General features: G+C 46.1%; 1 protein-coding gene across 1 annotated transcript in view; it reads right to left on the bottom strand.

Annotated features, from left to right (window-relative positions):
• The window catches only part of rev3l (REV3 like, DNA directed polymerase zeta catalytic subunit), a 244,539-nt gene extending 225,000 nt beyond the window's left edge, over nt 1–19,539 (bottom strand). The window contains exon 1 of the mRNA XM_038799147.1: nt 19,342–19,539. Within this exon, the coding sequence (XP_038655075.1) occupies nt 19,342–19,480 (139 nt within the window). The 5' untranslated portion in view covers nt 19,481–19,539. The remainder of the gene's footprint in view (nt 1–19,341) is intronic.
• Nucleotides 19,540–24,719: the final 5,180 nt, after the last annotated feature.

Raw genomic sequence — 24,719 nt, 5'->3', positions numbered from 1 at the left:
CCTTTCCAAAGCCAGTACATCCTTCATTGGATACAGGGCCCAAAACTGCTCACAATACTCCAGATGGGGTCTGTCCAGAGCCTTATACAGCCTCAGAAGTACATCCCCGCTCTTGTATTCTAGCCCTCTTGACATGAATGCTAACATCGCATTTGCCTTCTTAACTGCCGACTGAACCTGCACATTAACCTTAAGAGAATCATGACAAGTCCCTTTGTGCTTCTGATTTCCTAAGCATTGCCATTTAGAAAATAGACTATGCCTAAATTCCTCCTTCCAAAGTGCATAATCTTACACTTTTCCACATTGTATGCTTGGAAGGTCATGAGGACATGGTTTATATCTCTCTTACTGGAGATGGTGATTGCCTGGCAATTATGTAGTGAGAATGGCAGTTGCCACATATTAGCTCAAAAATAATCTTTATTAGTGTCACAAATAGGCTTACATTAACACTGCAATGAAGTTACTGTGAAAATCCCATAGCCGCCACCTTCCTGCGCATGTTCGGGTACACAGGGAGAATTCAGAATGTCTAATTCACCTAACAGCACGTCTTTCGGGACTTGTGGGAGGAAACCGGAGCACCCGGGGAAACCCACACAGACACGGGGAGAACGTGCAGACTCCGCAAAGACAGTGACCCAAGCCGAGAAGCGAACTGGGACTCTGGCACTGTGAAGCAACAATGCTAACCACTGTGCTACCGTCAAGCGGAATATTGTCCAAGTTATGGTGGAGGGAAGGCCATTGCAGGACAGCTGCAGATGGTTGGGCCTGGGACATACTCTGAGCAACTTCTGCAGTGATGTCATGGAGCTGAGATGATTGGCCTCCAGCAAACACAACCATCTTCCTTTATGCTAGGTAGGGGTCCAACCAGTGGAAGGTTTTCCATGATTCCCATGGAATCCAGTTGTGCCAGGATGCCTTGATGCCCTACCTAGTCAAATGCTGCCTTGATGTCTAGGGCAGTCACACTCACCTCACAAATGCAGTTCTTTTGCCCATGTTTGTACAATGGCCGTAATGAGGTCTGGATCTCAGCATCCCTGGCAGAATCTAAACTGGACATCAGTAACAAGTTATTGCTGTAAAAATGCTGGTTGAAAGCACTTTTGGAGATGACTTTGCTAATGATCAAGAGTAGACTGATGGAGCATTAGTTGGTCGGTTTGGATTTGTCCTGGTTTTAGTGGATAGGACATATCTGGACAATTTTCCACAATGTGAGGCATTAAGATTTCTGAGGAGACCAATAGCTCTTAAAATAAAATTTGAACTCTAGTAATTATCTGAAAGAATTGTCATTTTTAATAAAGTCTATCTTTTCTTTTAATTGTCATTTTTAAGTAAAAAACCTTTATAAGAGTTAAACAAAGCAAGTCCTACTAACTTAACATACTCGTAAACATATTTGTAAACCTGAAAATATCAATTTACCACTTCTGGTTCAACTTTTGTTTCCAACAATAGTCGCCCTCTACACAAGGGTTTGTTCACTTATCCTGGCACCAAACCAGTGCCTTTCTTCTAAGTTCCCACTATTCTACAAGGTATAAGATTTCTTGGAGTCCTTCCACTAGCATCCAGCTAAGCAATTATCCAACTCCCCTCATGACTGTGACCCTGGTCCTCTCACCAGCTCAAGCATGACCCCCAGCACACTTGTCAGTAGCTGATGAAACAACCTCTGTTTCGATAGCCCTCTGCTACTGATATACAGCTCTTGGTAGATTCTCTCTACGCTCATCCTAAAGCTACTTTCACGCCGACTTTGATTGCCAGTCACTGCAAGAACACCAAAATGAGATACATCCAAAACAACCTATAGGTTTCATAACCTATTCCTAGCAATGTGACATACCCAAAATGTTCCAGACCCAAAATGTTCCAGATAGAAAATTTAAAAACTAACCTCCAACGCTCCACACCTTACTTACGATCTGAAGGAATACTTGAAGACCTGTACTTGTTCAATAAGATCAGTGGATTTCAAACCTCTCTCCGATCTGGGGAAATCATAGAATTTACAGTGCAGGAGGCGGCTATTCGGCCCATCGAGTCTGCACCGGCTCTTTGAAAGAGTACCCTACCCAAGCCCATACCTCCATCCTATCCCCATAACCCAGTTACCCCACCCAACGCTAAGGGCAATTTAGCATGGCCAATCCACCTAACCTGCACATCTTTGGACTGTGGGAGGAAACCGGAGCACCCGGGAGAACGTGCAGACTCCGCACAGACAGTGAACCAAGCTGGGAATCGAACCTAGGACCCTGGAGCTGTGAAGCAATTGTGCTAACCACCATGCTACCTCATGATATGAATGTGAATGTCTAATGGGGAAAATCACAGGTTCCATTATGAAGCTAAGCAAGAATAATCTGTTGTTCATTGTTTTGTTTCACACCCCTAACTCTCCCACCCATTGAACTGTAAATATTTGTGGTATTTACCAGTTTCTCAAAACACAGGTCCTCTTTCATTTAAAAATTCAGTTCCCAAAAAACTAAAAGTTAAACTTCCAAATATATGAATCATAAAATTAGACATTTCTGACAGTTGGTGCCAGTTTTGTAGTTGTAATGGAACAGCTAGTTCTAGAAGACACGTCTTCAGTACTACAGCTGGGACGTTGGCACATAGCCCTTCCTTTGTCCAGTGCCTTCAGCCCTTTCTTCATATCACATGGGAGTGAATGAAGACAGGCACCAGTGGATCCGAGATAGATCATTCACTCAACGCTTTTGGCTGAAGGTAGCTAAAAATGCATCAGGGCTGTCTGCAAGACCATAAAAAAAATAGGAACAGGAGTAGGCTATTCAACCCCACAAGCCTGCTCTGCCATTCAATAGGATCATGACCAATCCTAGATTCCTCATGTCCACTTTCCTGCCTTTTCCCCATAACCCTCGATTCCCTTACTGATCAAGAATCTATCGATCTCAGCCTTAAATATACACAAGGACTCTGCCCCCACAGCTCTCTGTGTCAAGGAGTCCCAAAGACTTACCACCCTCAAGGGAAGAAATTCCTCCTCATCTCAGTCTTAAAACTGGCATCCATTTATTCTGAGACTATGAGGGAAACATCCTCTCAGCATTTACCCTGTCAGCCTCTCAAGAATCCTCTATGTTTCAATGAGATCACCTCTCATTCTCCTAAACTCCAATGAGTCGAGTCCCAACTGGTTTAACCTTTGCTCCTAAGACAACCCCTCAATGCGGGAGATAATCCTATTGAACCCTCTTTGAACCACCTCCAATGAAATGATATATTCCCTTAAGTAAGGGGACCCAATCTGCTCATGTGGTCGCACCAGTACCTTGTACATACAGGTGCAGCAAGACTTCCCGACTCTTGCATTCCAACCCTCTTGAAATAAGGGCCAACGTTCCATTAGCCTCTCTGATTACCTGTTGCACCTATGTACTCACTTTGTGTTTCATGCACAAGATTCCCCAAGTCCCAGTGTTACAGCTTTCTGCAGTTCTTTCCATTTAAATAACACTGGATATCTTCACATTTTCCCACATTAGGGGCTGGTTTAGCACACTGGACTAAATCGGTGGCTTTGAAAGCAGACCAAGGCAGGCCAGCAGCACGGTTGAATTCCCGTACCAACCACCCCAAACAGGCGCCGGAATGTGGCGACTAGGGGCTTTTCACAGTAACTTCATTGAAGCCTACTTGTGACGATAAGCGATTTTCATTTCATATTATACTCAATTTGCCAACTTTTTACCCACTTACTTAACCTATCAATATCTCTTTTCAAACTATTTGTTCCGTCTTGCAACTTGCCTTTCCACCTATTTTTGTGTCGTTTGCAAGTGTGGCTACAATACACTCGCTTTCTTCCTCCAACAAGTTATTAATATATATTGTACAGTTGTGGTCCCAGCAGGATCCTACTATTTACAGGTCGCCAACCTGATAATGAACCCCTTACCCTCACTCGCTATTTCCTGTCCATTAGCCGATTCGCTATCCATGCCAATACACTACCTCCAACATCATGAGCTCTTATGGGTTAGCCTTTTGTGAGGTACCTTGTCGAAGGCCTCATGGAAGTCCAAATACTACACATAGAACATAGAACATAGAACAGTACAGCACAGAACAGGCCCTTCGGCCCTCAATGCTGTGCCGAGCCATGATCACCCTACTCAAACTCACGTATCCACCCTATACCCGTAACCCAACAACCCCCCCCCTTAACCTTACTTTTATTAGGACACTACGGGCAATTTAGCATGGCCAATCCACCTAACCCGCACATCTTTGGACTGTGGGAGGAAACCGGAGCACCCGGAGGAAACCCACGCACACAGGGGGAGGACGTGCAGACTCCACACAGACAGTGACCCAGCCGGGAATCTACTAGTTCCCCTCTATCCACTCTGCTTGAGACTTCCTTAAAAACTCTAATAAATCACTCGGACACGATTTCCCTTTCATGAATTTTGCTGACTCTGTTTAATTAAATTATGATTTTCCAAATGTGCTATGACTTATTTAATAATTGATTCCAGCATTTTTCCAACAATAGATGTTAGGCTAATGAAAGAGAAAATGCAGGAAAACCTCAGCAGGTCTGACAGCATTTGTAGGGAGAGAAAAGAGCTAATGTTTCGAGTCCGATGACTCTATGTCAAAGTCCTTTTCTCTCCCTGCAGATGCTGCCTGACCTGCTGAGATTTTCCAGCATTTTCTCTTTCGTTTCAGGTTCCAGCATCCGCAGTAATTTGCTTTTATCCAGATGTTAGGCTAATCTGCCTACAGCTGCACGTTTTTTGTCTCCCTCGCATTTTGAATAGGGGTGTCACATTGGCAGTTTCCCAATCCTCCAGTAATTCTCCAGATTCCAAGGATTTTTGAAAAATTGCAACCAATGCATCCACTATCTCTGTAGCCACTTGTTTTAGGATCCTCAGATGCAAGCCATCAGGGCAGGGGGCCTAGCCCCATTAGTTTGTCTTATGTTACTTCTCAAGCAATGGTGACAGCATTTATTTTCTCTTCCATATTCTTTACTATTAATGGGTTGTCCAAAGTATCTTCCACCGTAAAGACCGATGCAAAATACCTGTTTAACTCCTCTGCCATTTCCTCGTTTCCATAATTATCTCCTCACTGTCAGTTTTTATAACCCTCACTAGTTAGAAACATAGAAAAAAAGGAGGCTGCCATTCGGCCCTTCGAGCCTGCTCCGTCATTCATTATCATCGCTGATCATCCAACTTAATAGTCTAATCCTGCTTTTCCCCCATATCCTTTGATACCACTCGCCTTATGTGCTATATCTAAGTGCTCCTTTTGAAAAGAGACTTTGACCATTGATTCTAGACACACCCACCATCGGGGACATCCTTCCTGCATCTACCCTGTCTAGTCCTGTTAGAATTTTATAGGTTTCTAAGAGATGCCCCCCTCATTCTTCTAAACTCCAGTGAATACAATCCTTACAGATTCAAATCGCTCCTCATACATCAGTCCTGCCATCCCAGGAATAAGTCAGGTAAACCTTCACTGCACTCCCTCTAGAACAGCAACATCCTTCCTCAGATAAGGAGACCAAAACTGCACACAATATTCCCGGTATGGGCTCACCAAGGCCCATAATTACAGCAGACATTCCTGCTCCTGTATTCGAATCTTCTCGCTCTAAAGGCCAACATACCACCTGCTGTACCCGCGTGCTTACCTCGAGTGACTGGTGTACAAGAACACTCAGGTCTCATCACATATCCCCCCCTCATAATTTATGGTCAGATAATAATCTGCCTTCTCATTTTTGCTATCAAAGTGGATCACCTCGCATTTCTCCAAATTATACTGCATCGGCCATGCATTTGCCCACCCATTCAACTTGTCCAAATCACACTGAAGGATCTCTGCATCCTCCTCACAGCTCCCCCTCCCACCCAATTTGGCAATCCCAGTTTATCATCCTAGTTTATTTTCTCCCCGTTTGTGATAGACATAGAACATACAGTGCAGAAGGAGGCCATTCGGCCCATTGAGTCTACACCGACCCACTTAAGCCCTCACTTCCACCCTATCCCCAATAACCCCGCCAACCCTTTTTGGTTACCAAGGGTAATGTTTCATGGACGCACACACGCAACGTGCAGACTCCGCACAGATAGTGACCCAGCAGGAAATCGAACCTGGGACGCTGGCGCTGTGAAGTTACAGTGCTAGCCACTTGTGCTACCCATATATTTTTAGTTCTCCTTTGGATGGATTCTGAATATGTCCCAATCATCGGGGCTATCACTGGCGTTTGCCTCCTTATATTCTTTTTCTTTCAACTTGATACTTTCTTTAACTTCCTTGGTCAGTGATGATTGGTTTATCCCTCTTAGAATCTTTCTTCCTTACTGGGATACATTTCTGCTGAGTCTTGAATATCATCCTTAATGTCTGGCTCTGCCTGTTTACTGTATTTCCTACTACTCTATCCGCCCAGTTCACTTTAGCAAACTCTGTCCTCATTTCATTGTAATTCCCTTTATTTCAGTTAAACACTGGGGTGTAGGGTTTCCCCCAATCACTGATGTTTGTGGAGTTTCCTACCACTGTTAATTGTCTACCACCATTTGTGACCGAACGAGGCAGGGCCTCAGAGCTTTGACCTGATCCATTGGTTGCGGAATTGCTTTGCTCTATTACAGGCCACTTCCAGTGTTTAATGTGCATAAATCCCGTATTGAAGCTGCGCTGCCTCCTGATGCCATGCTCTCCTGTATTCCTCACTGAACCAGGATTAATCACAATGGTAGAATTGAGGGGCTTGCCAGGCCATCAGCTTCCAGATGGTGATTAAGTTCTGTTGTTGATGGCCAAGATTATTATCTCATGGGTGCTCAGTTTTGAGCTGCTAGATCTATTCTGAATCGATCCCATTTAGCACAGTGGTAGTGCCAAAAATCATGATAGATAGTAAAGTATCCTCTGGTGTGAAGAGGGGGTTTTGTTTTCATAAAGACTGAGCAGTGATCATTGCTATTAAAACCAACATGAACAGATGCATCTGCAAAAGGTAGATTGGCAAAAGTAAAGTCAGTTAGGTTTCCCCCTCATTCTGGTTCCTCACCACCTACTGTAAGTGCAATCTAGCAGCTGTGTCTTCCAGAACTCAGCCAGATTGGTCAATACTGTAGTGGTGCTACTGAGCCACTCAATAAATAGACATTTGAAGTCCCCATTCGAGTACATTGTGTCTTTGCCACCCTAAGTGCTTCTTCCAGCATAAAAAAGCACTGATTCATCAGCTGTGATAGGTTGTTCTGGAGTCACTGTTGAGGTCTCTCAGGTCCTCTCCCTCCAGACCGTACACCATTGGTGGGTTTGTCCTGCCGGTAGGGCAGGACATAGCCAGGGATGGAGGAGTTCAAACATTGTTCAAGTTTGATTTTGTCAGGCAATTACTTCAATTCTGGCACCTTGAGGATTACTGATTTTAATCACTTCATTATTGGTAGCTTCGCCTTCAATTGCCAGTTGAGTATTGAACTCCCTCCACAAAGCATTCTCTGGTTCTCTTCCTTTAAGACATTCCTTAGGGCTACCTCTTTCACCAAGCGTTTGGTTATTTGCCCTAATCTCTCCTGTCTCGGTGTCGTATTTTGATAATGCTCCTGCAAAACATCCTGGACTATTCTGCTATGCTAATACATTCAGGTTAACGACCTGAAAACACCACACGGACAGTGATCCAGGGCCAGGATTGAACGCAGGTCTGCAATGCCATGAGGCAGCAGTGCTAACCATGCAACACATGCTGTGGCTGTAGATTTTATGGATTTAGAGCATTGGTGAGGTGGGCAAAATATCACGTGTCCCATGGAAAATGGCTATCAGTCTCAAGAGCTGACATTTTTGGAAGGTGGAGAATTGAAAGCCGGCCATTGGAGTGGATTAAGGTTTTAGCAGAAAATGGGGTATGGTAATGGGGGGAGGCAGGAAGTGTTTAAGGTGGAAGTAGGCTTTCTTTGATAGGGAATCAAATGCTCAGCTCCAGGTTGGCACGAATGCTGAGGTTGCACACATTCTAGTTCAGCGAATGGAGTAGATGGTGGTGACGGTACGGAGTAGATGGTGGTGACGGTACAGAGTTAGAGGAGGAGGTCAAGACAACGGCAATTGTCCGACCAACGTGTAATAAACTGAAAGTTTGAGCTACCCAAGACAAAGCACCATCCAAGACAAAGCAGCCCACTTGAGCGGCACTCCAAACAGCATCTTAAATATTCAGTCCCACCACAACTGGTGCACGGTGGCAGAGTGTACAGCATGTAGAAAGATGCATTGCAGCAACGCACCAAGGCTCCTTCAACAACACCTTCCAAGCCAGTGTCCTCTACCACCTAGGAGAGTAGAAGACACAGGGAAACCACCACCACCTGCCAGTCCCCTTCCAAGCAATTCACCATCCTTACTCGAGATTATAATTGCTGTTCATCATTGTTGCCAGGTCAAAATCCTAGAGCTCTCTCCTTTGCATCACTCTGGGTGTACGTAAACCACATGGCCTGCAACAGTTCATCGAATTTAGTGCAGGAGGCCATTTAGCCCATCGAGTCTGCACCGGCTTTTGAAAAGAGCACCCTACTTAAGCCCCACTCCTCTACCCTATCCCTGTTATCCCCATAACCCAGAAACCACACCTAACCTTTTTGGTCACTCAGGGCAATTTATCATGGCCAATCCACCTAACCTGCACATCTTTGGACTGTGGGAAGAAACCCACGCAGACACGGGGAGAACTTGCAGACTCCGCACAGACAGTGACCCAAGCTGGGAATCGAACCTGGGACTGTGGAGCTGTGAAGCAACTGTGCTAACCACTGTGCTACCATGCTGCCCACCATCATCTACTCGAGGGCAATTTGGAATGGGTAATAAATGCTGGCCTGGTCAATGCTACTTAAATTCCATGAACGAATAAAGGGGCATTCCACAATATTGTTTGTGATTTTGATTAGTTGTTTTGGTAAAGTGGTAAGAATAAATTCGACATCTTGAGGAATGGCAGCACAACTTCACCATTTTCCCTACAAAGGATTTGGAAAGATCGCCCTTAAATGCTTAACTGTTGCATTTTAAGGTAAATGTTTTTGGCAGGGAAGATACTGATGTAGAGAGCTAAACATTGAATTCTGTTCCCTCAGTAAGGAATAAGTGATTTATTAATTTGCCTCAATAGTCAATAAACATCTCACACCCATTGTACTGGGAGGTGTCTGGGTCTAGTGCTCAGCAGAGTCTGTCTGACATACTGCCTTTCATGTTTGCTGACACTCAACTGACAGCTTTGGCTGAGCTCAGATAGAAAAGGCAGGAGCGTAGGCAAATTATTTTGCTTATGCCATGCAATGCGAATGCATGCAGCCTGTTCATTATTGCAGTACCTCCATGCTTAAAATCAAAGGCCTCCCAAATCCTGGCAAAGGCCCAAAATTACCAAGCTACCGGCCAATGTCCCTGCTTCAGTACATTTCAAGCTAACCAAGTGCTTCATCCTCCAGCGGTTTCAGCAAGGAAGAAGCACATGAGATCAGTGGTATTAACCACTTTCAGCGAAAATTACTTTCAAAATGAATTTTAAGAGGAAATTTTTCTTGACCTCACTGCCGGGTACAATGCAGTCTGGCACACTGGCCTATTTGTCAAAATATCAAGAATTTGGGCAGCACGGTGGTGCAGTGGTTAGCACTGCTGCCTCACGGCACTGAGGTCCCAGGTTCGATCCCGGCTCTGGGTCACTGTCCGTGTGGAGTTTGCACATTCTCCCCGTGTTTGCGTGGGTTTCACCCCCACAACCCAAAAGATGTGCAGGCTAGGTGGATTGGCCACGCTAAATTGCCCCTTAATTGGAAAAAATGAATTGGGTACTCTAAATTTATTTATTTTTTTAAATCAAGAATTCTCCCTCCCTGGGATACTGACTCCATTGAAAGCGGTGCCCAAGACAAACGATTCAGGGTATGTATATAGATGACACGACTAGCGCCTGGTTGAAACAGACTCCATGGGCTACTCCATGGCTCTGTCTTAGCCCCCATCTATCATGTACAACTTTTACTTCAACAACCTACCTCGCCAGCCCAATCCTGGATGTTTAACCAGACACATGACATCTGCTGTGACATGCAGGTGCTGCTGACTATCCAAGCTCAAAAACGCAGTAAATAATGATATTGCAAAGCTGGCCGACTACTGCAAGACACAGTGCCTAAAAACAACCACATTCACAATACCAGAACAGAGATGGAAGTCAACATCGTCCTTGATGGCCAGAGACTGAAACACAATCTTAATCTTGTTTATGTAGGCAAATCTGTGAGAAGTGCAAAAACAGGAGGGTAGTAATATCAGGGGTTTTTAATTACCTCAACATTAGCTGGAATAGTTTGTGTGGAAGGAATGAGGGAGCAGAATTCTTACTGTGAACGTTTGTGGCCATATGTAGCAAGTTTAACAAGAGCCTGTGCAGTTCTGAATTTAGTTTTAAGAAATGAAGCTGGTCAGGTGAAAGGAGTGACAATGTGAGAGTATTTAGTGATCACAATTCAGTTAATTTGAACATAATTATGAAAAAAAAAAACAAAAACAAAACGGAGCTAAAATTCAAAATTGGGGAAAGACCAATTTTATCAACCCGAGAAGTGATTTAGCAAATTTGAAGATAAATCAGTGTTAGGGCAGTGGGATGCATTTAAAGGGGAGATCAAGGGGCTCACTGTAAACATGTCCCCACAAAAAAAGGGTGGGACAGCCAAATCTACAGTTCCCTCTATGTGTAGGAGCCTCATGGTAAGAAAGTAGAAAAAGAAAAGCTTATGTCAGACGCCAAGAACTCAATACTACAGAAGGCCAAGGATATAGAAAGGGGGTTGAAATCAAAAAGGAAATTAGGAAAGCAACAAAGGACATGAAAGAATATTGGAAAGTAAAAACAAGGAGAACAAAAGACGTTTTGTCAACAATCCCAAAGGATAAAAAAAGTTGGACGCCTCAAAAACCAGAAATGTAACCAATGTACTAGGTCCCCTGCTTTTTGTTGTATATTTGATCATGAAATTGAAGAGGTAGGTCATTCAGAATGATTTGGATGTAAATGTAGGGGGAATGATCCAAAAGTTCGCAGGCAACACAAAAATTGGCCGCATGGTTGACAACGAAGAGGATAGTTGGAGAAGGAAGATATCAATGGACTGGTCAGGTTGACAAAAAAGTGGCAAATAGAAGAATGGAGAAGTGTGAGGTGACACATTTGGAGAAGGCAAAGATATTACACAATAAATAGGAGGAAAGAGAGGTGGAGTGGAATGGAGGTATTTTGGAGTGAACGTCCACATCACTGATGGTAGCAGGACAGGACAATAAGGAGGTTAAACAGGCAGCATATGGAATATTTCCATTTGTTAGCCCCGGCATAAAAGAGCAGCGAGGTTATGCTGGAACTTTATAAATAGGGAGGCGGTGGCATAGTGGTATTGTCGTTGGACTAGGAATCCAGAGACCCAGGATAATGATCTGACAACCCCGGCTCAAATCCCACTGACAGGTGATGGAATTTAAACTCAATAAAATATCTGGAATTAAAAGCCTCATGATGACTGTGAAACCTTGTTAATTGTCGTAAAAACCCATCTGGTTCGCTATTATCCTTTAGAAAAAGAGACGGCAGAGGCACAGTGGTTAGCACTGCTGGATCACAGCTCCAGGGTCCCGGATTCAATTCCAGCTTCAGGTGACCGTCTGTGTGGAGTTTGCACTTTCTTTCCATGTCTGTGTAGGTTTCCGCTGGGTTTCCTCCCACAGTCCAAAGATGTGCAAGGTAGGAGGATTGGCCATGCTAAAATTGCCCCTTAGTATCAAAAAGGTTAGGTGGGGTGACTGGGTTATGGAGATAGGGTGAAGGTGTGGACTTAAGTAGGGTGCTCTTTCCAAGGGCTAGTACAGACATGATGGACGGAATGGCCTCCTTCTGCACTGTAGGGTTTCTATGATTAGTTAGGCCACAACTTGAGTAGCGCGCAGTTCTGCTCACCTTATCACACAGAAGGGATGTAATTGCATTAGAGCTGGTACTGAGGAGATTTACGAGGATGCTGCAAGGACTGGAAAAATGCAGCTTTGAGGAAAGATTGGATAGACTGAGGCTGTGGAGAACAAGGGAGGCTGAGGGGAGATTTGATTGAGATGTACAAAATTGAGAGATCTGGGTAGAGTGGATGGGAAGGGACTTTTCACCTGGAGTGTCGTGGGGGTCTGGAACTCACTCACTGGAAATGGTAGTCGAGGCAGAAACCCTCAAACTCATTTAAGAGGTGCCTGAATGTGCAGCTCAAGTGCTGTAACCTGTAGGCTGCAAACCAAATGCTAGAAAACACTTGAGGCTAGGTGGTTTGTTTGTCAGCCAATGCAGACACAATGGGCCAAGTGGCTCCTTTCTATGCCAAAACTGTCCATGATTTTATCTAGGCATTGCCCTTGACAGAACCTTCACACCAAGATTGTGCACAGTTTTGGTCCCCTTATTATTGTGCAGTTTTGATCCCCTTAGTTGAGAAAAATGTAGTGGCATTGGAGGCAGTTCAGAGGAGGTTCACTAGATTGATTCCAGAGATATGGGGTTTGTCGTACAAGGAGAGATTAAACAGTTTGGGCCTACAGTCTCTAGAGTTTAGAAGAATGAGGGGAGATCAAATTGAGGTATACAAGATGCTAAAATGTATGGATATAGTAGACATGAAACAGATGTTTCCTTTTGTGGGGCATTCTAAAATGAGGTCATAATCTTAGGCCAAGAGGTAGCAAATTTAAAACAGATTTGAGAAACTACTTCTCCAAAAGGGTTGTGACCGATTTTTCATTAGTAATGGGTTGAAGGGTTATAGAGAATGGGCAGGATGGTGGAGTTGAGGCCAGGATGGGATCAGCCATGATCACACTGAGGGCGTTTAGGTTCGGGAGGCTGAATTGCTGACTCCCACTCCTAGTTCATGTGCTCTCGGGAGGAGATGCTCTGGCTGATTTTGCAATCCGGCATTGTAGGTAACAGATGAGGAACAGATCAGCCATGATAGAATGGTTTGATTTGATTTATTGTCACATGTACTGAAGTACAGTGAAAGTATTTTTCTGCGGCCGAGGGAACGTACACAGTACATGCATAGAACACAAAGAGAATAATCAACAGAGAACATTGACAAATGGTACATCGACAACCAGCGATTGGTTACAGTGCAGCATAGTGTTACCTGAGCAAGAGCAGCATAGGGCGTCGTGAATAGTGTTCTTACAGGGAACAGATCAGTCCGAGGGGAGTCGTTGAGGAGTCTTGTAGCTGTGGGGAAGAAGTCTTGTAGCTGTGACTAGTGGTGTTCCGCAGGGATCAGTGCTGGGACCTTTGCTGTTCGTAGTTTATATAAATGATTTGGAGAAAAATGTAACTGGTCTGATCAGTAAGTTTGCGGACAACACAAAGGTTGGTGGAATTGCGGATAGCGATGAGGACTGTCAGAGGATACAGCAGGATTTAGATTGTTTGGAGACTTGGGCAGAGGGATGGCAGATGGGAGTTTAATCCGGACAAATGTGAGGTAATGCATGTAGGGAATATACAGTGAATGGTAGAACCCTCAAGAGCATTGACAGTCAGAGAGATCTTGGTGTACAGGTTCACAGGTCACTGAAAGGGACAACACAGGTGGAGAACGTAGTCAAGAAGGCATACGGCATGCTTGCCTTCATTGGCCGGGGCATTGAGTATAAAAATTGGCAAGTCATGTTGCAGCTGTATAGAACCTTAGTTAGGCCACACTTGGAGTATAGTGTTCAATTCTGGTCGCCACACTACCAGAAGGATGTGGAAGCTTTAGAGGGTGCAGAAGAGATTTACCAGGATGTTGCCTGGTACGGAGGGCATTAGCTATGAGGAGCGGTTGAATAAAGTTGGTTTGTTCTTACTGGAACGGAGGTTGAGGGGCGACCTGATAGAGGTTTACAAAATTATGAGGGGCATAGACAGGGTGGATAGTCAGAGACTTTTACCCATGGTAGAGGGGTCAATTACTAGGGGGCATAGGTTTAAGGTGCGAGGGGCAAGGTTAAGAGATGTACGAGGCAGTTTTTTTTTTTAAAAACACAGAGGGTAGTGGGTGCCTGGAACGCGCTGCCGATAGAGGTGGTGGAAGCAGAGACGATAGTGATGTTTTAAGGGGCATCTTGACAAATACATGAATAGGACGGGAAGAGGGATACGGATCCCGGAAGTGTAGAAGATTTTAGTTTGGACGGGCAGCATGGTTGGCACAGGCGTGGAGGGCCGAAGGGCCTGTTCCTGTGCTGTACTTCTCTTTGTTCTTTGATAGTTTTTACTAACTGAATTGTGTGTTTCTAACCATCACGGTTTTGTGTGTTCACTTGTTGCGCAATAAAGGAGCTTAGTAAATACTGACCTAGTTTTACAAAGCATTTTCTCATCTGTCTTTTAAACATTTTGGAAAGGCACATGGTAGTCGTGGTGAGAAGCAAGAAAGACGCATACATCCAATTCAGAGCACAAGGGCTCATTTTTGTTATAACCCTGAGTTACGCCATCATTTCAGGATATGCTGGTAGTGCAAGTCAATCTCAAAACATAAAAGAGAAGCACGAAAGAGATTTGACTGATGCTCGTCCCGGACCCAGAGAAAGCATTAGATCAAAACTCAATGACTCTGTTCAAGGATTTATTTTGAAGAGGACAGGTAGGTCAGAAACGACAGCAATTTTAAAAAACAGAGGAGGAAAGATCTATTTTTTTTAAATATAAAGGAAGGACAATTCTTGAAGAGGGAAAATGCACAGGGCTATTGAGGAGGTGTGGGATTATTAGATAGCTTTTTCAAAAAACTAGCACAAGCTTGGTATGAATGACCTCCCACTGTGAATGACAGGAAAGGAAAAGAATCACCGACAACAGTTAGCATGGGGGTCCAGAAAGGAGGTCAGGCAGAGAGATCAGTGGAAATGGAGCTGAATGTGCGAGGGGTAAATTTCAGACAAGGCATGGGTGAAGAAAGGCTGGAAATGAGGCAGGGTTTTAATACACGGAAGTCATATGGCAGGGTGGAGTAGTGGAGGGGCTGAACTGGAAGCAAAGCAACGGTTTTGTGGTCATTAAAGCCTTGATACAAGGACAGTTTCAGTTGTTGCTCAATCACAGCGCGTCGTAACTTGGTAGCACTCTCGCCTCTGAATCACAAGTCCCAGTTTGGGGCTTGAGCAAATAAATCAAGGTCAACTCCACTGCAGCATTAAGAGAACTGCACTGCAAGAGGAACTATCTTTTAGAAAATTAGTTAAATCAAGGCCTGATGGTGAACTATTTCAAAGAAGCACAGTGGAATTATCCTAGGTAATATTCATCCCTTAAATCAACATTACAAAAAAAAGATTGTGGTCAATATCACATTGCTTTTTGTGCAAGTTTTCTGTGCAAAAATTGGCTGCTGCGTTTTCTATGTTACAACAGCGACTACACTCAAGTGGCCACAGAGAGCACTTCTAAACGCATCTGGTGGTTGTTGGAAATGCTGCATGAATGACGTTATTTTTTTGAGGAACAGATTTCCCCCACAATTAATGTTGTTTAGAACTTACTGTTCCACTACATAACCATCTCTCTGGCACTATGCCTGCTAAGTGTGCTTATGCAATGAAATGTGCCATTCCATATAACAGACCTGATTTCGACACCGCAAATAATAATGATAATAATCACTTATTGTCACAGGTAGGCTTCAATGAAGTTACTGTGAAAAGCCCCTAGTCGCCACATTCCGGCATCTGTTCGGAGAGGCCGGTACAGAAATTGAACCCGTGCTGTATTACAAGACAGCTGTTTAGCCAATGTGCTAAACCAGGCCCTTATCAGGAAGGCCCAGGTATGTCTCATGCCCAACTGATCCCAGGGGTACTCAAGTATGGCAGCAATAGGGAGCCTAAACAGGTCTCAGTGCCCACAAGCTAGGAAGGAGAAACAGTCAACCAAAAAGATTCAGCTCCCAGTGACCTTTGCTGAAAACCTGCATGAGTGGTCGTAATGATATGGGTTTGGTGTTCATTGCCAAGACTCACCAAGAATTGACAATTGCAAAGAAATTTCAATACATAAACAGCAATCTAACCCAAACAGTCTTTAATGTGTTATCCTGCATACACATACAGTCTCATCTCATATATCTTTAATCCCCTTAAATACTGACCTACCTAACTTTGTCTTGTAGTTGACATGGACTCTTTTTCACAAACATCACACAGACTCTCAAGCACTTGTGTATACTCTCGTGTTAAAGTGTCAGAGAGTCACTGTCCAGGAAACCACTTTCTTGGTCATAACATTTAAGAACAAAATGAAAATTAGGGGAAGGCAGAAGAAGATATAAACAAAAATAAAATTTTCAAGAAAGGGAAGCAGGAGGATTAGACAAAGGAAGGCCAATATGAAGAACAATCCTATCTATTGGCTTTTCAACAACAAATAAATGAGAGCAAAATAAACAGGTATAAAATGTTACAAGACCTCTCATACTAATGCAACACAAGCAGAAAATTCAATCAATTGATTCCAGGCATCCTATTTACATTGCACTCTACTTTAGGCAGTCAGGTCGCAGTTACCAAATGCTATTTGCAAGTTTTTCTATATTTCAAGACCAGTATCGAGTGAGCACATTCACAATTCGATTTGAGTCATGCCTCCTTCTGGCCAACCACAACTAAATACACATCAAGCAAAAAGTCCATAAAAACACAGAGCTCAGTTCAGACTGTGGGAGGATTGGATAAGGGACGTTGATGGGCAAAATTTTATTTCTTTGACAGGGTTGAGAAAAAAAAATGATATTCCTACAAAGTTGTTCAAATTCCTCACCCACAGTCACTCAAGGACTGCACAATGCAACTAATTAGCTGCCAATTAGAAATGCCATAGAAACTTGCCTGGACACCCAATTCCTACCACAAGCTGCATCACAGCACTCGGGACCCAGCTTCAATTCTGGCCTTGGGTGACTGGTCAGTATGGAGTTTGCACATTCTCCCATTGCCTTTGTGGGTTTCCTCCGGGTGCTCTGGTTTGCTCCCACAGTCCAAAGGTGTTGTTAGGTGGATGATCAAGCTAAAATCGCCCCTTTGTGTCCAAAGATGTGAAGGTTATCTGGGGTTGCCAGGATAGGACGGGAGTGGGTCTAGGTTGGGTGGCTTTTCAGAAGACCCGATTGCAGACTCAGTTGCCGAATGGTGTCCTTCTGCACTGTAGGGATTCTATGGATAGGTTAACCACAGCTTGCTATACCAATATCAGATGGAATTTTTCACCCCACAATTGCAGGTTTTACTTACCAGCACTTTATATTTGGGCACAAGGGTTCAAGTAGGCAACATGAGCTGTGTTGCAAAGGTGCGCAGAGTGTAAGACACACGTGTTGTTTACTTTGGCAACCATCCACACTAGCAGTTCACTTTTATATGACATACACGTCAACCCCAATTCTGGAGGGCTTTTGAGTCTGCACCAATCCTCCAAAAAAAGCACTCCACCGAGGTCCACTCTCACCCACCACACACTATCCCCGTACACTAACTTGAACATCCCTGGACACCAACAGGTAACTTAGCATAGCCAATCCGCCCAACCTGCACATCTTTGGACTGTGGGAGGAAACCAGAGCACCCGGAAGAAACCCACGCAGACACAGGGAGAACATGTAAACTCCACAGACAAGGCCGGACTTGAACCGAGGTCTCGGGCATTGAGAGGCAGCAGTGCTAGCCACTGAACCATCAAACTACCCTGTGCAAGTTCTGCTTTCAGGTTAATGTTATGGCATTACAGCAACAGCAAATATAATCAGCAAGATATTAAAACCAATGTAAATTACAAGATACCTCCAAAGCATACTCTCACTTTGCTATTTACAGTCAGGAAACAATGTTCAGATTCTACATTTTCATACTATCTGTTTTAGGAAATTTACACAAATGCACCAAATGTGATGTAATCTTACACTGCACTTATTCAGACTATAAACCAATTTGAAAGGCATAGAATAATAGTGAAGTTCAGCATAATTAAATGTTCTCTAAAGGAGGGAGGATCCAAAGATTTACTTTCACTAACGGAATGCAACCCATCAATTAAACAGTGGCTGTGAATTTCATAAACTAAACTTCAACTTGGCACAAGGTAGACCGTAAGACTGGCTGGATATAGTTTTCTGATGCTAACATTTTCTTCAGGTCCAATACACATGGTGAAAGCAAAGAATGCCAAGAACAGAGCAGAGCGCTAATGTACAGATTTCAGCAAGTTGTTCCCATCTTCAATGTCTCTCCAATTAAAAAAAAATAAGAGTCCTTCCTCAGGAGGAGGAATCACTGCCCCTCATTAGGATCCTGGGGGGGGGGGGGGGAATCGATAAAATATGATCGAACATTACGAGGGGAGAATTAGCACCTCAATTCATCAACAGTAAATGTACAACTGACATCTGCAGCAGCAGATCCACATTTGATAAGCGTGGCAGGGTTTTTGACCAGGAAATCATGAGTTGCCTACAGTAAATATGGCAAATAAAAAGTCAACACTTTCGGTATGTAATTTTTTTTTTTAAATTCAGGAAGATGTGTGCCACACCTGTTTTGTTTTGTGTTATTGAGAGAAGTGGGGAGGGGGGCATGGCAACGACACCCCCCTGTTGTTTTATTATCCTTTAAGCTTCCCATTTTTGAAAACTAAAAGGCAGCCTGTGCAACACTCTTTGTAACGGTTCAATCAGGGAACTCGCAGGCATGGTCATTCAAACAAACTGATTTAGGGCCGAGAGAGGTTGGCGATGGGGAGGGGGGGTTTCTCCGCACAGTTAAATGCAAAGATCTGCACCTTCCTCTCTTCCCCGCCACGTCCAGTCCAGACCGTTAAATAGTTTGCGGCAGAAATCAAACGGCTGTTGAAGACAGACGAGGAGGCTCTGACAACGCGAACAAACCCCCCTCCCCAAACATGGTTAGCACGGTGGGTGGCCATGCACATTTCATACATGTCTGCAAATATATAAACCGCGATTATACCCCATATGTTGCACAACACACACACACACAGCCCCTTTGCTTCATGGCTGCCCGCGGCTTTGCAGCGAGGGCTTGACAAAATGGCAAGCGCTGAATGAGAGAGCGCAGGCAGCCGGCCTGCCGGGCAGCCAGGTGGGCGGTCCACCCACCCAGCCCGAGGCTAACACATCTCACAACACCTTGTCAACCCGCCCCGGGCCTTACCTGCAGGTGTGGGTCCGAAGATGCGAACCACCGGCACCCTGTTCACCTCGCTCTCCCGGAATTCCGAGAAGCAGACGTCCAGACCCTTGACCGGGCTGGACATGTAGTAGTCGGCGGTGACAATCCTGACTGCAAACATCCTCAACGCCGGCTGGGTGTGTGTGTGTGTGTGCGGGGGGTGAGGGGGATTATAAACACCCCCCACAAAAAATATCCAGGAGGGGGGGGGCGGAATCAGGCTGGGCTGCTATGGGGGGGGGGGGGAATCAGGCTGGGCTGCTAGGGGGGGGGGGGGGGGATCAGGCTGGGCTGCTGGGGGGGGGGGGGATCAGGCTGGGCTGCTGGGGGGGGGGGGGGTCAGGGTGGGCTGCTGGGGGGGGGGGGGGGGGGGGGGGTCAGGGCTGGGTGTCTCCGGAGTGTGTGTGAGGGGGGCCGGGGGGCTCAGGCTGGGCTGCTGGGGGGCGGTCAGGCTCCCGGGACTCAGGCTGGGCTGCCGGGGCTATTGGCAGCAGCAGGTCTGGAGGAGGCTGCAGGCCTGCACACTGCCGGTGTCCATGTTGCCGTCTCCATGGCCCCCGCTCCCTCTGTGCCTCATCCTCCGGGCTGCCCGGCACATCACTGCTCACCCCGGCGCGGCAGCGAGCGGCCGTGTGTTTATAAAGCCGGCGCTGCTGTCACTCACAGCCCCACCCCCTCTCTCTCTCTCTCTCTAACAGCTGCACTGCAGCAGCGCTCGCCCGGCCCCGCCGCCAGATCAACGGGGGAGCCGAGGGGCGGGGCGCTCGCCGGATGTCCCGCCTCCTCCCTCACACCCCATTGGCTAGTCACGGCCCGCTGGGCGCGGACGCTGATTGGTCCATGCGGAGAGTTGAAGGGCGGCTGACATCCAGCTCCGCCCGCCCCCCGCTCGCCATTGGCTGGGTCTCTATTATTGCGCAACCGCGATTCCAGCCGCGCTGACTGGCGACTGCTCACCCGGTATGGCAACTGCTCAGCCCGGTATGGCTACTGCTCAGCCCGGCATGGCAACTGCTCAGCCCGTCATGGCAACTGCTCAGCCCGGTATGGCTACTGCTCAGCCCGGCATGGCAACTGCTCAGCCCGGCATGGCAACTGCTCAGCCCGGTATGGCTACTGCTCAGCCCGGTATGGCAACTGCTCAGCCCGGTATGGCAACTGCCCAGCCCGGTATGGCAACTGCTCAGCCCGGTATGGCAACTGCTCAGCCCGGTATGGCAACTGCTCAGCCCGGTATGGCAACTGCTCAGCCCGGCATGGCAACTGCTCAGCCCGGCATGGCAACTGCTCAGCCCGGTATGGCAACTGCTCAGCCCGGTATGGCGACTTCTCAGCCCGGTATGGCGACTGCTCAGCCCGGTATGGCGACTGCTCAGCCCGGTATGGCGACTGCTCAGCCCCGTATGGCGACTGCTCAGCCCGGTATGGCGACTGCCCAGCCCGGTATGGCAACTGCTCAGCCCGGTATGGCAACTGCTCAGCCCCGTATGGCAACTGCTCAGCCCGGTATGGCAACTGCTCAGCCCGGTATGGCAACTGCTCAGCCCGGTATGGCAACTGCTCAGCCCGGTATGGCAACTGCTCAGCCCGGTATGGCTACTGCTCAGCCCGGTATGGCAACTGCTCAACCCGGTATGGCAACTGCCCAGCCCGGTATGGCAACTGCCCAGCCCGGTAATGCAACTGCTCAGCCCGGTATGGCAACTGCTCAGCCCAAGATTGAAAAAAACTACAGAGAGTCGTGAACACCGCCCAGTCCATCACACAAACCTGCCTCCCATCCATTGACTCCATCTACACCTTCCGCTGCCTTGGGAAAGCGGGCAGCATAATCAAAGACCCTTCCCACCCGGCTTATTCACTCTTCCAACTTCTTCCATGTGGCAGGAGGTACAAAAGTCTCAGATCAGGCATGAACAGATTCAAAAACAGCTTCTTCCCCACTGTTACCATATTCCTAAATGATCCTCTTATGACTGAACTGATTTCTCTTCACGCATCTTTTCCACTATGTATCTATGTATTTACATTGTGTATTTAACGTATGCCCTATGTTTTTCATAGAATCATAGAATTTACAGTGCAGAAGGAGGCCATTTGGCCCATCCAGTCTCCACCGGCCCTTGGAAAGAGCACCCTACTGAAGCCCACACATCCACCCCGTATCCCAATAATCCCACCTAACCTTTTCGGAGACTAAGGACAATTTATCATGGCCAATCCACCTAACCTGTACATCTTTGGACTGTGGGAGGAAACCGGAGCACCCAGAGGAAACCCACGCACACAGGGGGAGAACGTGCAGACTCCACACAGACATTGACCCAGCGGGGAATCGAACCTGGGACCCTGGAGCTGTGAAGCAACAGTGGTAACCACTGTGCAACTGTGCTGCCCCATGTACAGAACAATCTGCCTGGACTGTATGCAGAACAATAACCTAGAACAATAACTAACCTAGTTGCATGTGACAATAAAGCTAAATCTAGACTCCGCTGATTGGGGCAGGCTGGATAGGCTCGGCTGGCTAGTTGGCTGGATAGATAAGAACATAAAAACATAAGAACTAGGAGCAGGAGTAGGCCATCTGGCCCCTCGAGCCTGCTCCGCCATTCAATTAGATCATGGCTGATCTTTTGTGGACTCAGCTCCACTTTCCGGCACGAACACCATAACCCTTAATCCCTTTATTCTTCAAAAAACTATCTATCTTTACCTTAAAAACATGTAATGAAGGAGCCTCAACTGCTTCACTGGGCAAGGAATTCCATAGATTCACAACCCTTTGGGTGAAGAAGTTCCTCCTAAACTCAGTCCTAAATCTACTTCCCCTTATTTTGAGGCTATGTCCCCTAGTTCTGCTGTCACCCGCCAGTGGAAACAACCTGCCCGCATCTATCCTATCTATTCCCTTCATAATTTTAAATGTTTCCATAAGATCCCCCCTCATCCTTCTAAATTCCAACGAGTACAGTCCCAGTCTACTCAACCTCTCCTCATAATCCAACCCCTTCAGCTCTGGGATTAACCTAGTGAATCTCCTCTGCACACCCTCCAGCGCCAGTACGTCCTTTCTCAAGTAAGGAGACCAAAACTGAACACAATACTCCAGGTGTGGCCGCACTAACACCTTATACAATTGCAACATAACCTCCCTAGTCTTAAACTCCATCCCTCTAGCAATGAAGGACAAAATTCCATTTGCCTTCTTAATCACCTGTTGCACTTGTAAACCAACCTTCTGTGACTCATGCACTAGCGCACCCAAGTCTCTCTGAACAGCGGCATGCTTTAATATTTTATCGTTTAAATAATAATCTCGTTTGCTGTTATTCCTACCAAAATGGATAACCTCACATTTGTCAACATTGTATTCCATCTGCCAGACCCTAGCCCATTCACTTAACCTATCCAAATCCCTCTGCAGACTTCCAGTATCCTCTGCACTTTTCGCTTTACCACTCATCTTAGTGTCATCTGCAAACTTGGACACAGTGCCCTTGGTCCCCAACTCCAAATCATCTATGTAAATTGTGAACAATTGTGGGCCCAACACGGATCCCGAGGGACACCACTAGCTACTGATTGCCAACCAGAGAAACACCCATTTATCCCAACTCTTTGCTTTCTATTAATTAACCAATCCTCTATCCATGCTACTATTTTACCCTTAATGCCATGCATCTTTATCTTATGCAGCAACCTTTTGTGTGGCACCTTGTGAAAGGCTTTCTGGAAATCCAGATATACCACATCCATCGGCTCCCCGTTATCTACTACACTGGTAATGTCCTCAAAAAATTCCACTAAATTATTTAGGCATGACCTGCCCTTTACGAACCCATGCTGCGTCTGCCCAATGGGACAATTTCTATCCAGATGCCTCGCAATTTCTTCCTTGATGATAGATTCCAGCATCTTCCCTACTACCGAAGTTAAGCTCACTGGCCTATAATTTCCTGCTTTCTGCCTACCTCCTTTTTTAAACAGTGGCGTCACGTTTGCTCATTTCCAATCCACCGGGACCACCCCAGAGTCTAGTGAATTTCGGTAAATTATCACTAGTGCATCTGCAACTTCCCTAGCCATCTCTTTTAGCACTCTGGGATGCATTCCATCAGGGCCAGGAGACTCTTCTACCTTTAGCCCCATTAGCTTGCCCATCACTCCCTCCTTAGTGATAACAATCCTCTCAAGGTCCTCACCTGTCATAGCCTCATTTCTATCAGTCGCTGGCATGTTATTTGTGTCTTCCACTGTGAAGACAGACCCAAAAAACCTGTTCAGTTCCTCAGCCATTTCCTCATTTCCCATTATTAAAACTCCCTTCTCATCCTCTAAAGGACCAATATTTACCTTAGCCACTCTTTGTTGTCTTATATATTTGTAAAAACTTTTACTGTCTGTTTTTATATTCTGAGCAAGTTTACTCTCATACTCTATCTTACTCTTCTTTATGGCTTTTTTAGTAGCTTTCTGTTGCCCCCTAAAGATTTCCCAGTCCTCTAATCTCCCAGCAATCTTTGCCGCTTTATATGCTTTTTCCTTCAATTTGATACTCTCCCTTATTTCCTTAGATATCCATGGTCGATTTTCCCTCTTAGATGGGATGGATAGGCTAATGGCTGAAGCTGGCTGGCTGGATAGGCAGGATAGGGCTGGCTGGTTGGATAGGACTGGCTAGCTGGAACTTGCTGGTGATATAGACTTGGCTGGCTGCAGCTGACTGTCTGGATAGGACTGGCTGGATAGGGCTGGCTGGATAGATAGAAGGGATAGGGCTGGCTGGCTGGATAGGACTGACTAGGGCAGACTGGCTGGATAGGGCTGGCTCGCTGCATAGGGCCAGCTGGCTGGCTGCATAGGGCTCATAGGGCTGGCTTGACTGGATAGGGTTTGCTGGCTGGATAGGCAACGCTGGCTGGCTAGGGTGGATTTGGCTGGCTGGCTGGGCATGGCTGCTTGGCTGGGTCGAGCTGGTTGAATAGAAAGGATGGATCGAGCTCTGGCTGGCTGGGTAGAAAGGATGGATGAAAATTGCTTATTGTCACAAGTAGGCTTCAAATGAAGTTACTGTGAAAAGCCCCTAGTCGCCACATTCCGGCGCCTGTTCGGGGAGGCTGGTATGGGAATTGAACCGTGCTGCTGGCCTGCTTTCAGAGCCAGCAATTTAGCCCTGTGCTAAACCAGCCCTTTCCATCCAATAAAGGGGCTGGATAGAGCTCTGGCTGGGGGTGGGTGGCTAGATAGAAAGGATGAATAGAGCTCTGGAGCTGGCTGGCTAGATAGGCTCAGCGACTGCTGCTGCTCTTCTTGGTCTGTATTACTTTACAGCGCATTGTGTAAAGGTGAGGGCCAGG

The sequence above is a fragment of the Scyliorhinus canicula genome, chromosome 6, assembly GCF_902713615.1.
Source record: "Scyliorhinus canicula chromosome 6, sScyCan1.1, whole genome shotgun sequence".
NCBI lineage: Eukaryota > Metazoa > Chordata > Chondrichthyes > Carcharhiniformes > Scyliorhinidae > Scyliorhinus > Scyliorhinus canicula.
The sequence above is the reverse complement of the archived record's forward strand: the minus strand, read 5'-3'. Positions and strand labels throughout refer to the sequence as shown.